General features: G+C 38.8%; 1 protein-coding gene across 22 annotated transcripts in view; it reads left to right on the top strand.

The window, feature by feature from the left end:
• The first annotated feature begins 339 nt into the window (after positions 1–339).
• Positions 340–14,480, top strand: part of LOC109101175 (calcium-activated potassium channel subunit alpha-1-like) — a 214,843-nt gene continuing 200,702 nt past the window's right edge. For 11 of the 22 annotated variants that reach the window (XM_042736497.1, XM_042736501.1, XM_042736502.1 and 8 more), the window contains exon 1: positions 342–1,274. In XM_042736497.1, the coding sequence (XP_042592431.1) occupies positions 990–1,274 (285 nt within the window). In that variant the 5' untranslated portion in view covers positions 342–989. Of the gene's footprint in view, positions 1,275–14,480 lie in introns of all 22 variants that reach the window. The other 11 variants (XM_042736486.1, XM_042736492.1, XM_042736491.1 and 8 more) reach the window with 3 other exon arrangements.

A 14,480-nucleotide genomic window follows, 5' to 3' on the forward strand; every position in this document is an offset into this window, starting at 1 on the left:
ACTACTACAAATAATAATGATAATGAAGCCCAACCTTTATTTGTTTTATCATCAATATTTATAAAATGAAATTCGCCAAGTTACATTTCTTTACAACAGATTAGAAGTTTCCCATTGCTTAAATACAGAATATCTAAGCCCACTTTATTATCTCTTCAATACAGTCTCTTAAACAAATCAAAAATTGGAAAAATATTATTAATCTGTGTGGTTGTTTTTTCCCCCCTTTTTAAAATATATATTTATGAAGATGCTCGCTAATGTTGATGCGTTTAATAATAATTAGGGGGGAAAAAAATCTTTATTATAAGGGTTTGGCTCCGCCCCTCTACCTGTAAATCTCCCCAGCAGTCTGTGGAGCAGATCTGACGGACTCTGCCTGGATCAGCTGTGGAAAGTGAACGGGGATAGCGACATGTCATTGAGAGCGGGATAATCGCCGAAACGCCGATATTTGAACGGGTTCTTCCACCGAGCCTCGCAAGACTACAAAGAGAGGCTCGGTTCCCAGCAGAATAAATTTGGAGACATCGATTAAGTTGGCGTTTATGAGAGACATATCGATCAGACACCGCTGAGGCGACCCTGTCACTGGATGGACGACAGAGAGCTCGAAGACAGCCGTTCGTCCGCGTTTCTCTCACCAATCCTCGTACTTTCTGACTGATAACAACACAGACCGCGCGAATCTCAGTTTTAGACTCCGTTTTATTCCGAAGATATGGAAAAAGACGAGGAAAACCCTTCAGAATGAAAACATGAAGTCGTCATTAATGCGGATTTAAATGTCTCGCGCTGAGGGTAACGCCAACGGACGCGCGGTCTCTCCTCACGCTCTCCAAGCCGCTGCATTTCTCGCTCAGAAATATTAATCACACTGAGCGGACGTGGATAGAAAAACAGAGAAGTAAGGAGAGGGATATTTGAAGCAATATGGCTGATGGCTGGGGTTGGGGGCGCAGGCAGGAGCTCTCCAAAGCTTCATCTCGATGCTAGTTGTGGCAGAAGGCAACGGATCCTATGGCAGCAGCTCTAGAATGAGTAATAATATCAATCTGAATAAAAACCCGGACTCTTCTATCTCTATATCGAAGATGGACCTGATCATCCCTTTCTCGCCAGACGTACCCTGTGATAACAATGGTCAGCGCATGTGGTGGGCTTTCCTCGCCTCGTCCATGGTGACGTTCTTCGGGGGTCTCTTCATCATCCTCCTGTGGAGGACCCTTAAGTACCTGTGGACGGTCTGCTGCCATTGCAACATAAAACACAAGGTAACGCAAGCCATTTTCCCTCTCCACGAAAAGCACCATTAGCTGGAATTAATCGTTCGTGTTATCTTTGTGAATTGGTAGTTTATCTTAATAACTAAATGGCAGTGGATTGGCATTGATGGAAGTAATTCATTGTGAGTAATACATTGGATATGCATGACAATATTGCAGCAAGCTCTCAGTCTGAATAAACCACTCGCACAGACCAAAACATGTCAGCATTTGCACATTTAAAGAAAATGGAATTAAGAGACTCATATATAGTGTCAACAAATGAAAGCCTTTTATATAGGCCTCTTATGTGTATAAACAAATAACAGTATTTAGATCTTTTATTTTATTTGATCCTTTTTTTTCTCCTTGTTAGTGGTTTGTTGATGGATGAAAATGGTTGATAGGTGTCAGTTAGAAAAATATTCAGACAATACACTAGATTTGTATCAGGAATTAGAGATTTAGATGTGTACGCAATCAGTAACCTGGTAATCCATTTAAACTGTTAATAGAGTCTGTCTGTAACCTTGTAAACAAGGTGTTTAGACACAAGATGACTGCAGAATGAAGGTATATTAGACCGCTTTTAGTCATACACTGACTGTCTTGAAAGTCACAGTAACTTGTATGCATTAAACGATGATAGTTGTTACTTTGGCTAGTGGTTTGTTGTTGGTTGCCTAAAGTATATATCAGCCTTTTAAAAACATATAATATAGGGTTCATTATGCGCAATGAAATTAAAAGCAAGCCAGTACATTAATGTAGATGAGCACGGTCATGTAGGGACACAGATTATCCTTAACTAACAGCCATCATCAACTACAAACACATTTTAGTGTTTGATTTTCATGGGAAACCAGTCCAGACCTGTTGCTTGCAAATGTGTGAAATGTAGGATTCTATTTTTCAATTTTTTTCAATTTGATAGTAATGTGATGGCTTCCATTAGGCACTCAAAATGGACTCGATGAGACCCAGTATGCGATTGCAACAACAGTGTGGCTTGTCTTCTGCGTATCCGTCATCTCTGATGGATTGGCTGCAATCCAGTGTAAATGGAAAAGTGTTATTCACGTCTCTAGAGACTCAATGCAGACATAAAAAAGGTCCGAAGCTTCATTTTGGCTGCTTCATGTGGGATTTGAGGAGACAATATCCAGTGAGTTATAATTAACCACTTGAGGCCTGGATTCAAACAGCCAATACACTTTAATCCCTATTAGTATCTGCCGACTAAGATATCTGTCTGGGAATGACTTAAAAGATAGATTAGATGGTTTGTCTCCCTGCTAGTTTGTCAACAATCTTGGCTGTGGGGTTTTTCTCAAACTAAATGGTTGATATGAATGAATTACGTGTTCCTTCTCGTTCGGATGAGACTGTGTTGAACTTGTTATTTATTTAAATGAGAAGGGTTAATGACGTCTGTGAAGTCACCAGTCTTCATTACCATTTAATTACCTACATGTACAAGCGTTCCAGCAAAGCAGATTCTGTCTGAAACTGACACTGTAGTTCTTCCTCTTTGGATGGAAGTTGTTAAAACACAATCAGGCCTGTGTTTATATCACCTGCTGCTGGGAAGCCTTGATTAAGCCTTGTTGTCTTCTCTGGGATATGATGTGTAAGTATAAACCTGACTGATTTGCGTCGTCAGTGTTTCCCTACCAGTGGCTGATGACAACCCGTTGTTGGGCCATTGGGAATGAGTATGTTGTGCCAAGTGATATCTCACTATATCCTGTTTCCAAGAAGAAATGAAAATGGTGCTGTGGATAAGTGTGTGCGCTTGATGTGTTTCCTAGTGGAAGGAGACTCTGGAGGGGTGACTTTGTGGACGGGTATTGACACACTGTTGCAAGGGGAACATGCTTGTTAGGAGCATTAAGAGACTGAAACGTTATCCCCTGTGCAGCTGACTGAGGACGGCAGGTCTTCCAGGCATGGTGTCAGTAATGGGACGCGCAGCAGAGGCCGGCCATGTTGAGCAAGTGGGTGAGACTGAGAGCGTGCCATTAAATCAGTCATAGAGATTGCACCTTACAGGTGTAATGCACCTGAAAAAAGATCCCACATCATCTTAGAGTTGCTTGTCTGTGTTTCCTGCTTCTGGTTTACACTTTGCGGATTGGTTATTCGCTGTGTCTTCCCATTGTTCTCTAGGTGATAAGTGCCCCTAAGGTGCAGTTGCGACATGGAAGGAATGATGAGTGCGACTCTCTCTTTGTCCTCTGTGGCACCTTGCCTCAGGCTCCAGCTAAAACAAATGTGCTTTACCCTACAGTACTTATTGAGTCTTATAGGGAACCATTTCTGTTCTTAGTAAGGGGGCAAACAGAATAAAGGTAGGATAATGCTCAGTTTTAGAGTTTTTTAATTTTAATTTCTTGCACTGGTAACAGGTAGTAACACTACTAGTACTGACAGTAACAAAATCACTTGGCATCCTTTTATTTGAGCCAAGTAGGTTTGTTGGTACTTTAAGCTGATTTTCTAAGTGAGGGGCATATCGATTCAAGATCCATGGCAAAATAACTGTGGCAACTAAAATGCTATGGTGAAAACCTGTTAATTGGTTAAAAGGATACTCCACCCCAAAATGAAAATTTTGTCATTAATCTCTTACCCCCATGTCGTTCCAAACCCGTAAAAGCTCAGTTCGTCTTCGGAACACAATTTAAGATATTTTGGATGAAAACCGGGAGGCTTGGGACTGTCCCATAGACTGCCAAGTAAATAGCAGTTTCAAGTTCCATAAAAGGTATGAAAGTCGTCGTCAGAATACTCCATCTGCCATCAGATGTGCAATCTGGGTTATACGAAAACTTTATTCAATAATTCCTTTGTCAACGCTTTAAAAATACAAAATTTGTCACGACTTTCTCTCCATTCAACAAAATGCTCTTTTTCATCGGTGCCTCAAGTGTCTGTTTCCATATCAAATCAAAGCTAAACACATTTAGAAACAGCGCATCCTTGTGGTGTGGATGACACAGAAGAGCATACACAGCATACGATGATATGGAGAGACACAGAGGAGACCATTATGATTGCCTTGTTTATCTAAAAGTGCTCTGTACCTTTAAACCTAGTCAAAAAGCCATAGCCTATATGTTGACTGTGCAACACAGTAATTACAAAATTTTCGTGTCAATCCATGTTCATATTTGCCGCAAACAATACACTTGCAGCGCAGCAAAAACAGACTTGGTGTGGAAACTATCTCTGCACCGCTCCTGGAACGGACTGCCGGAGCGCAACCATGTGGAGTAAACGCTCTGATCTGTAAACATGGGCGCTAGGGCTGCAAACAAATGATTATTTTGATAATTGATTAATCTAATAATTGTTAGAACGATTAATCAACTAGTCATCGATTATTTCGCTGATTAATCAGTAGACATTTATTGATTATTCAGCTTTTGCAATTAGTTAAAATATTGAGTTATAAATATTCTAACAAATAGGTAAATCACTACAGCTTTTGAAAGTCATATTATGTTGTTACAGTTTTACAGTTAATTACAAATAAAATAAATATATTTGGCACACAAAATGAGATGGCAGAGAAACTCTCTTATTCACCATTTAATTAGCTATATGAAAAAGTAGCTGAATGTTCACATCATTCTGCCTAAAATTTCTTTTTGTAAGTCAAATGCTTAATAATACTTTTATTTCTGGATGAAAAGATGTTTTATTTTTGGATAAGCTATTTTATTCACAACTCTCTTAAAATACCTTATAGGGTTATGATAATCAAAACAGTAGGGCTGGACTAATGGATTATCTGAATATTCGTTCGGTGGGTTGGCTTTCGATTATCAATTTTGAGATTCAAATAAATTTTGGCATCCCCCGCGCAACGGTTCTCATTCATGCTTGAATATGAATCGCCCATGAGTGAACGTCATGAACGTCATGATTCAAAAATGCCAAAGACCAGCTGTGTGGGAGCACTTTAAATTGAGTGAGGACAAGAACAAGGTAGTGTGCCAAATATGCGATTTGAAACTGGCCTACCACAACAACAGCACATCAAGTTTGATAAATCACCTGAGTTCTGTAAGTAGCCTACGCCTATAGTATATTGTTGGTGTTAAAAAAAAAAAGAAAAGAAATGCTTTTATCCGCCAATTGTACACATCATAAAAACATGCACTTAATTTGCTTGGAAAATACTTGCAAATATGGCAGTCATAAAAAAAAAAAGTACAGTAGCCAAGCCTAATAATAATTTGTCTATATTAAAAGTATTGCTCTTAACAGACCTGTGGGTTTTGTATCACTAATGCAGTGTCTGTTCTCGGAGCATATAAGCCCTGCCTGCGTGAGGCGCACCGTTTCTGGCTCACGCTGTTCTGTAGTTTATAAAAAGTTTATTCATCCTGAATGTGTCGCATGTCCATATTGCACCAAAATGCGACACTGCACTCCCTTGTGTCTGCGGCAACACACCCGCCACGCATGAATTCGATTGGATGAACGGTCCTCATGAATTGAATTGTACCTCACCTTCAGCATTATAATTATTTCACCCGCTCTTCACACAAAACCACACAGTCCCGATACCGCATTTCTTACAAAACCTCTCAGCTTGAGATCGTTTTTTTGAGATCGGCCTTTTTAGAGACCGCCGATTAAACATCCCAAAGCAATTATTGGCCGATAATGATCGGTAGTTATTTCACCTTTAATGAGTTTGCTTATTTTAATAAGGCAGACACTATCCACATTAAATGCATGTTTTTTGTTACCCAAATTTCTGTTTACATTTTGCCAGAGGTTTCAAAAACACTTCTAAAGCAGAGTTTGTTATTAATTTATATTCCATGTTTATTTAATATTGTTTTGTTTTTCTGCTCTAAATTGCTTAATTCATTTCGCTGTCTTGTTTTACTGGCAAATAATGTGAAGGTGTTTACCAAAAGCTATTGCTCCTTGAAATGAGCCTTTGCTTTTCGATCCAGTGATTTAGTCCATGTCCTGCATGACTACCATTTTCCATTTAAAGCTCAAGATGCTCTTTGACCCACTGGAGGGTTACGTCTCAAATGAGGTGTGTGTTTTGTATGAATGTGTTATGAGACTACAATACAAGGATATTTTTATAGACCTAGGGCTGAACTTTGTATTTTCATTAAAGCACTCAGAATTACTGAGATGCCTAGTAAGTGGGTTTGTTGTGTGCCTGTGTATCCCCTCGTGCTTGGCAACGCGCCGGCTGCCTTTGGGCTAACAGGAGGACAGCACACACCCAAAGATCAGCTGTCCCTCTCACTAACACTCTTACACAGTGTACCCTGTGAGTCTGTGCTCGGTACATGCCTCTATAGCTCCATCGTGAGATAAACATCAAATTATTTTCATTGTCAGTAAGATAGGTTGCATTTTGAATATGCAAATAAGTACAGTGGAAGAGCATGTGGTGGAAGTCAGAGGATACTTGGGTGTTAAACTTCAGCAGTAATTCTGCTTTAAATTAAGCTTTTCGAGTACAGTTCTTTTTCCCTCTGGCTTTTTTTTAAAGCCTTGCAACAAAGTCCATTTTGTATCCGCTCAATAAGAATGATGTGAAATTGATTTGCTATTGATCACAACAAACAGTCTGTCTTTGTACACCTCTTGAATTGATATCTGGAAATGTTTTAAATTGCGTATAGCCTTGGCATGTCACGTTGGCTGTTTGTTGTTGTCAATATGACAAATGAGTATGCATATTAATACTGGGGAAGAGGCTTCTCATATCATCATGGTGCGTGGTGTATAAAAATATAAAAACATGTCAGATTTGTTGCTGCAGCCACTAGGATGGATCATGGTTGAATTGAGCGTTAATGATGTATGAAGAAATTGAAACTGACAGTTGTACAGGGCAGTCAGGCCTCAGAGCTGTTTTAGTATACTCTTAAATACTTTTTCTGAGAGTGATATATTTTCTGTCAAGCATGTCCACTTAGTAAAGGACTTGTGTGTTGAACACTTCAGTTTTTTGGTCCACTGATATGTGTTATTCTGACATAGTGCTTTAATAATAACCTCTGGTGAAATGTGCTGTTACAGTGTGTGGTACACAGAAATTACAGATCAGTTAATTTGTAGGAAAAGTTGTTGTTTCATTGCTGGAAACAGAAATGATTTAGTATATGTGAGCAAGGCCTCTGGGTTCTGTCTAGCATACCAGTCATAGAGGCCTGACATTACTGTCATGTGTTGTTGATATTGGCCCGGCATAAGCATGCACTACAAACACAGGGCAAAGACTGACCGGTTCCCATTGCTGTGGTCAAGACATATAAAGACAAGTAGACAAGAAAAGACAAGTAAAACACTAAAGATTTACACACTTTTGCACTTTTTCAGGGGCTGAGCCTTTGCCAGGTACATTTAATATATTAATGAATTGATTAAATGTTGTATTAATAAATACAATCAGAATGTCTTAGTTTTTTTTGTGTGTCCAATTTATACGTTTTGTTTAAAGGTTAATGTCACCTTTTAAAGGGTTCATTCATACGATGCTGCTAAAAAGAACATTATTTTGTGTATTTGGTGTAATGAAATGTGTTTATGTGGTTTAAGGTTAAAAAAACACATTATTTTGTATATTGCAAATTCATAGACCTGTATTTACAAATCAAGTATAATAATGGGAACACAGAATGATCTTGGAGAGAGCTTTCCTGAGCTGACTGTCGTAACCGAACGTGACCAGGGTTTAAAGGCTGAAAGGCTGACTGACAGCCACAGTGGAGAAAAGAGTTTGTGTGAACTTTAATATAACGCGTCAATTTTTACAAGGCTTATCGCTCTGAAAAGGGAGGTGTGCTATGGTTGGCCAGCTATCCAGTGCGTTGTGATTAGCCGAATGCCTCAAGCGTGAGACGGAAATGTTACGCCTCTTAACATATTGTGAAGCCTTGTCCGGCTGGAGCAACGAGACATAAACATAAAACCCATTATAAACGTGATATAAACATGTTTTCTAGTCCCGTGTCTCCTGTTGGAAGGCAAAAACAAAGTAGTTTCGCTTTCTCAACAAAACGGCATCACACACCGCGGCCTTGAGTGAGCAGCAGCCGGCTTGAGTTAGCAGAGGCGGGCAGCTTGAGGCGGATTCTATGTGCTTGCGGCAACCACATGTGACGACCTCGGGCTGGACTCCACTTCATCCACGGTGAAAGCCGATTCTGCGATCCACAGTGCAAAGTTGATGTATTTCCTCAGCGACCAGCAAGGATCAGCCCCAGGCATTACGAAGCAGATATCGTCCTCTTTTGGAAGGCCAAACAAAGTAGTTTCGCTTTCACAATGAAACACACAACGTCTATACGACATGGCGGAGGCGGCAACAACAATACTACAACGAGAATAAAAGGTACGCCTTCTTTCTTTGCGTGAACATCTGGGTGGCGTTATGCAAATATTCCCACATACTGACATAGAGATGTGGGGGTGTGTTAGAGCGAGCTGTTTGAGGGGGCGTGGACGAGTCTCAACTTTTATAAAGAATATCTCTTTGGATTTGAGACTTTAGTCTTTGCAACTTTACAGATCTTCTTTATTCACCAAGAGCGTGTAACACTCCAAAGAGAAAGGAAAATTTTAAATCACATCATATGACAAACTTTTTTTTTTTATTTATTTATTTTTTGTCTTAATCTTTCTGTTTTGAATGTTTCAAAATCCTAGAACTTCATATTTACTTAAAAAAAAAAATCATACCTTAAAAAAAGCCCAGATATTCAATGTGGTGTCCGACTTTTGGCCTCCACTGTATTAGTTGTAAAATTGTTGCAATAGGAAAGGTTTGCCTGATTCAGGAGAGAGATTCCTCGCTGGTGGCGACACCAGATCTCACTGGCTGGTCAAAACTGTTAGCACATGGGAAAAGATAGCAGGATGGCCATTACTGGAGCTCACAGAGGAAGCCGCTGCTGGCTGGATCAGCTGCTGTTGTCTTTAAAGAGCCTTGTGTGTGTGTAATCTGTCTGCATTCAGAGCCACCATGTGCTTCATATAGTTATTTTGAGTTTAGTGGAGGATGGCTGTATGAACGCTGGTTAAGAGTTACAATTAATGACTGTCATTAATAGCGATTCATCAATGTGATTTGTTAGTCCTTATGAAATAACCACAAGGCCTCTTGTTGATTTTTGTCTCAGAAGAAGTAGCTCTTGAGCTTTGAGAGTCGGTTCTACTTTTGGTAACACTTTCCTCTCAAACGTCTTTGGCACTTCACCATTGCAAGATGAAAATTTATGCATTACTAATGGAGCAGTCCAAGCCCTTCATTTAAAGAGTTATCTGGACACCTATCCAACCTCGGCCCCTGCAACCAGCCCCTGAGCTCTGATTCGCCCACATCTCAATGAGCTTAACATCATAATTGGTGCTTTGATTGAAAGCAGTGATGCAGTGTGCAGGGGAGAGGAGAAGCGAAGGGTAGAGGACGTTCCTGTGACCTTCAGGGATGTGGACTGTGCTGCCGAAGCCTCGCGCTGCTCTGTGATTTGGCTCCATCTCTCCCGTGTGCTCGCAAGCTAATAACAGGTTGTGCTTCTGATGGCAGGCAGCAATTTTAATAACCTGCTTGGCTCTTAGCATGCACTACAGCACATTGGTGTGATGAGATGGAGTGCTTTTGATGTGCCTGCAAAGGTTATTCCGTAAATGTCAGGCTGGTTTAATTGAAAAAAATGTTACGAAAGCATCTCAGCTCACAATACTGTTGAAAGCTTTTTAAATGCAGCCACATTTTACTCTTTTTGGATGTATAAAGACCCCTTTTAAAGCCTCTAGGGTGTTTCATTTGTTTAAAAAGTAATAGTGAAAGGAATAGGGCTTGTGAAAAGTGAGACGAGCATTTGTAAAATAAGCTGTCATGTGCTCTGCACATGACATGGCATGGTAACATCATGTAGCCTACATGTTGTACAAACTGAAACATAAGTTGTAGGTCTTGGAGAAGTAAGTAATTAATGCAGGTGTATTTTTTTTTTTTTTTGAGCTGTTTCATTACATTAGATATGTGCAAAGTCAGTCCATACTTCTGTTCATACATTTACATTAAATTTGTGATTTTTCTACTGGAACATAAAACCTATCATGATAGAATAGAGAAAGGAATTAGAAGATATAATTATAAAAGCTAAACATAAACTGTAAAATTGATTACTGTATTTTGAACATTTTGTATAGGGTCGATTGGGTTTTTTGTACGATTTCGCCGTGCCATTTCGATCTTTTTGAAACCCCGGTGCCAAACTTTGCCTGAAATTTTAAAACTATGTGTGTAACCAAACCATAGCTTTCACCGCTATCCTTGGACTGCTCCATTCCCCCAAGTTGTGCTTTAAAGGCTGAAATGCTTCACTGACAGCCACAGTAGAGAAAAGAGTTTGTGTAAACTTTAATGTAAGGACTTAAATATTCATATGTAGCTGTCACTTAAAGTAAGCCAGCGGTACTTCAATTCCAGTTCTTTATATCTTTTGTCGTGTCCTCATTTCCAAACATGCCATCCCCCAATCAGCTCTGCATATTTTGCACGTCTCTCTTTGATAACACACCTGATTCAGATAACCAGCTCATTAGAAGTGAGCTCCGTGCATGAACTGTGTTCCCATTGACATGTTCCCTACTCCCTGAGCAGGGGAAATCTGTTGAAGTTTACTTCACTTCAGAACATTCATTCACAGATTTGCGCTGCGCAACATCTTCACACATGGACAAGTGTGACATCATATACCTCTGTAAATAAATACAATTTAAATTCACGTCTCACACACTTCAATGCACTTTGAATGGAACATATATGTTCGCTTCGAACTGGAATCATGGCGGAATATCCTGTGATGTCCACTTCGCAGGGCACTTACGTTCGAATAGAACAAACATCTGAAGTGATAAAAGAAATGTACAAAATGTGCAGAGCAGGGGGGCACGAGGACTGGAATTGAGGCTGCATTAAGCTATTGTATCAAAACAGAAAAAAAAAAACAATTCGCAAAATAGAAAAAAAAAATACCTTTTTATCATCCCCCCACAATAATACTATACTAGTAATTAACATAATACTACTCAAATGCATAGTAGTTCTGATAGTAGTTCAGCAGATAGATGAACCTCCTAAAAAAAACATACTGCAATACATACAGCTATTCAACAAATGCAACACAGGCTGTTGTTGTTTTTGAGTTGATGGTGCTGGATATTGTATTTGATAGAAATAATCATATTATACATTTGGTTGTGAGGCCTGTTTCTAAAACTCAATGAGTATGTTTACATGCACATATTAATAACCCAAACACATGTAAGATCAAGTAAACAGTGATTATTAACGGTAAGCTAAACCATTTTGCTTCATGTAAATACTTTAAATGGTGTCCTGTTAGTTTAATCAATATTTGCACATGTTGTGTGCTTGTATGTTAATGTTTATTGTCATAACTGGAGAAAAACAAGACAATTTCAATGTTTACAAGAGGATGTGAAAAAGCATGATACCCTTTCATTAATATTATTTCTTATAGCAAATTCTCTAGGTCTCTAAGATGTGCAACATTCATAAAATATTTAACACCAACATACTACCTAAAGATCACATATACAACATACTACAAAGCACATATACAACATATTTGATCCCCCGAGCATTTGCCTCTATGTAGGTTGTGAGACCACCTGACAGGCCATGAACCATTTTTCCTTGTTGATGAGCTTTATATCCCTCATGAATTACATTCAGCACATTTGAAAATTAGGCTGCTTAATAGGCGTCTTGTTTTTCTGGGCTGGGCTGGGCCACACTAGCAATCTTGTTAACATTCAGGCACTCCTGCACCTCTTCAGTGCAAAATCATTAGAGTCGCTCTAGCACCATGTGAGTGTGAAGTCTCACGGTTTGGTTGAGATGCATAAAACACAAGTGTTTCCATCCTCAATGATGCTGCTCAGAATTAGGCCGTCAGCACCATGGAGAGCTCAGTGCAAGAGTTTCAGCCACACAATCCAGACACTGGACCGTTTAATGCTCAAACACATCTGCTTTGATTGGAAGGTGTACAAACACATTTGAGATGACTTTTGTGCTAAACATCTGAGCTTGTCATAATCAAGAGAGTGAAAATGATGGCGATTGTTTTATTGAAAGCTAACATCTGTTAGCTCTGAATGAAAGCAGCTGTGACCTTGTCATCTGTGCAAGTACATCATGTTGAAATGCATTTGATATGAATGGGCAGTAAATGACTGTTTGACTACCACATGGATTCTGAAGACTAGTTTGTCTCTTACACTCTCTCAGTCATGGTCGGCAGTTTTTAGACATTTACACATGTGGCTGTTTTAATTTGTGCACATTCACAGCTGTTCATGTTTTGGTTGTTAATTATAGCTGGTGGATACCAATAATTGATTGCTATTTTTTTCTTCACTTTGAAACGGATGTCGTGAGAAATACATCTTTAATCATGTTTATTTCAAATGGATCTCAAAGTTAACGGTGTGAACTATTGACTGAAAGCTAAAAATAACCTGGCTTTAAAGTAAATTGTGGATGAGAAAATGTTGGGCTAGCCTAAAATAGGTTGAATATCAACAGCAATGACTGTGCTTGCTGTACTCACAGTGCAGGCAACATAATGGCTTCTGGCATACGTTAAGGGTTTTAGCATGCTTCAGAGAGCTGCGTCTCTCTCTTAAGGTTCTGCTGCAATATTTTGCAAGGCAATATTTTGCAAGACAGTACTGATTAAACATCTTTCTTGATTTAGCATTAAAGAACTGTGAATCATATCTAGCATCTACCCTTGAACTTCCTTTTTTTGCATTGCATTACATGAAATTCAATTGAACCCACCAAATAAATTAAGAATTATCATTAAATATATATATTACAAGGACATCATTTGATTTGCTAATTCCAGTTTGGGTGGTGGAGGGGGCTAAAGCCACACAGCTGCTTTGCTGAGCATTGTCTCAAAGCAATACAACTGCAGAGAGATGAGAACTGGCACAGGCTCAAAAAACCCAGCTTGGCCCCTATCTCTCTCTCTCTGCCTCTCTCGTTCTATCACTTAATTTTTTTTTGCCTCTAGCAGTAGCAGCCTTTTCCAACCTGGCCCCTCTCAAATTCCTGGCAATAGGTTTGTCACAACATTTCTCAACATAGCAACATTTCATTTCTAGATATAGTGCTGATTTTGATAACACTGCAAAAACTAATATGCTGTGAAACACACTCCTTTTATTTTAAATATTATTTATATAAAAAATTTGAAATTAATTATAAATGATTAATAATATTATCTTGCGGGGTGCTCTGATTCAGGATTTTTGAGCCCGATCACAGAAAGCAGTATCTGCCGATACGATCACCAATACTGATCTTTTTAGAACCTTTTTTTTTTTATCATGTAGAATTAATTATAGTGAAGATCCAATTATGATTTTAGACTTATACACAGCCCCAAAATCATCATTTAAAAAAAAATTCCCCTCTTAAGTGACTCTTGTGAGAGGGCATTTTTTAGACATTTTTCAAAAATATATATTTATCTCACCTAAATGTTTGATCATGCACTGCATTTTTGTTTTGATAATCGTGCAATTGTTGCACAAAGCTTACACACAGCACAAGCCTAATTTTGTGAGCTGTTTGTGAGGCAGTGTTACACCAGGTTCACACATACTTCGTTTGCAGTGCGTATCCAGTCCATGTGCGGTACGTAAGCGGTGCAGAAGCAGCACGGACTCTCATTGTGCTTTCACACAGGAGACTGCAACTGATCCATGGTTGTTAACCACAAATGCAACATTCATCCTTTGTTTTGATTTCAAATCCAAACATTGTTACTTAAAATGCTTTTTCAGCATTGTGATTCTTTTTTTCTCTTTTAATAGACATGTTTAAATGCAATAAATATAAGAAATAAATTATTCAATGCTTTTCACTTTTGCATTTACTTCTAGATTTATATATTAGGTTGCTCAAGCAAGTGGCAAAACATTTGAATGGGCCCCAATGGTCAGAATATTATAGACAAACGAATAATGATTAACACAGAAACAAATAACAAATAACAGTTTGCAATACAAAAGAACCATGTTTGCAATACAACAGAGCCATTCCATTTCTATAATCAATCCTTTATGGGAAGTGTGAATATCTCATAGTCTGAAAACTTTAGCATGATGTGGAAC

This window comes from Cyprinus carpio, chromosome B13 (genome assembly GCF_018340385.1).
Source record: "Cyprinus carpio isolate SPL01 chromosome B13, ASM1834038v1, whole genome shotgun sequence".
NCBI classification, from domain to species: Eukaryota; Metazoa; Chordata; class Actinopteri; order Cypriniformes; family Cyprinidae; genus Cyprinus; species Cyprinus carpio.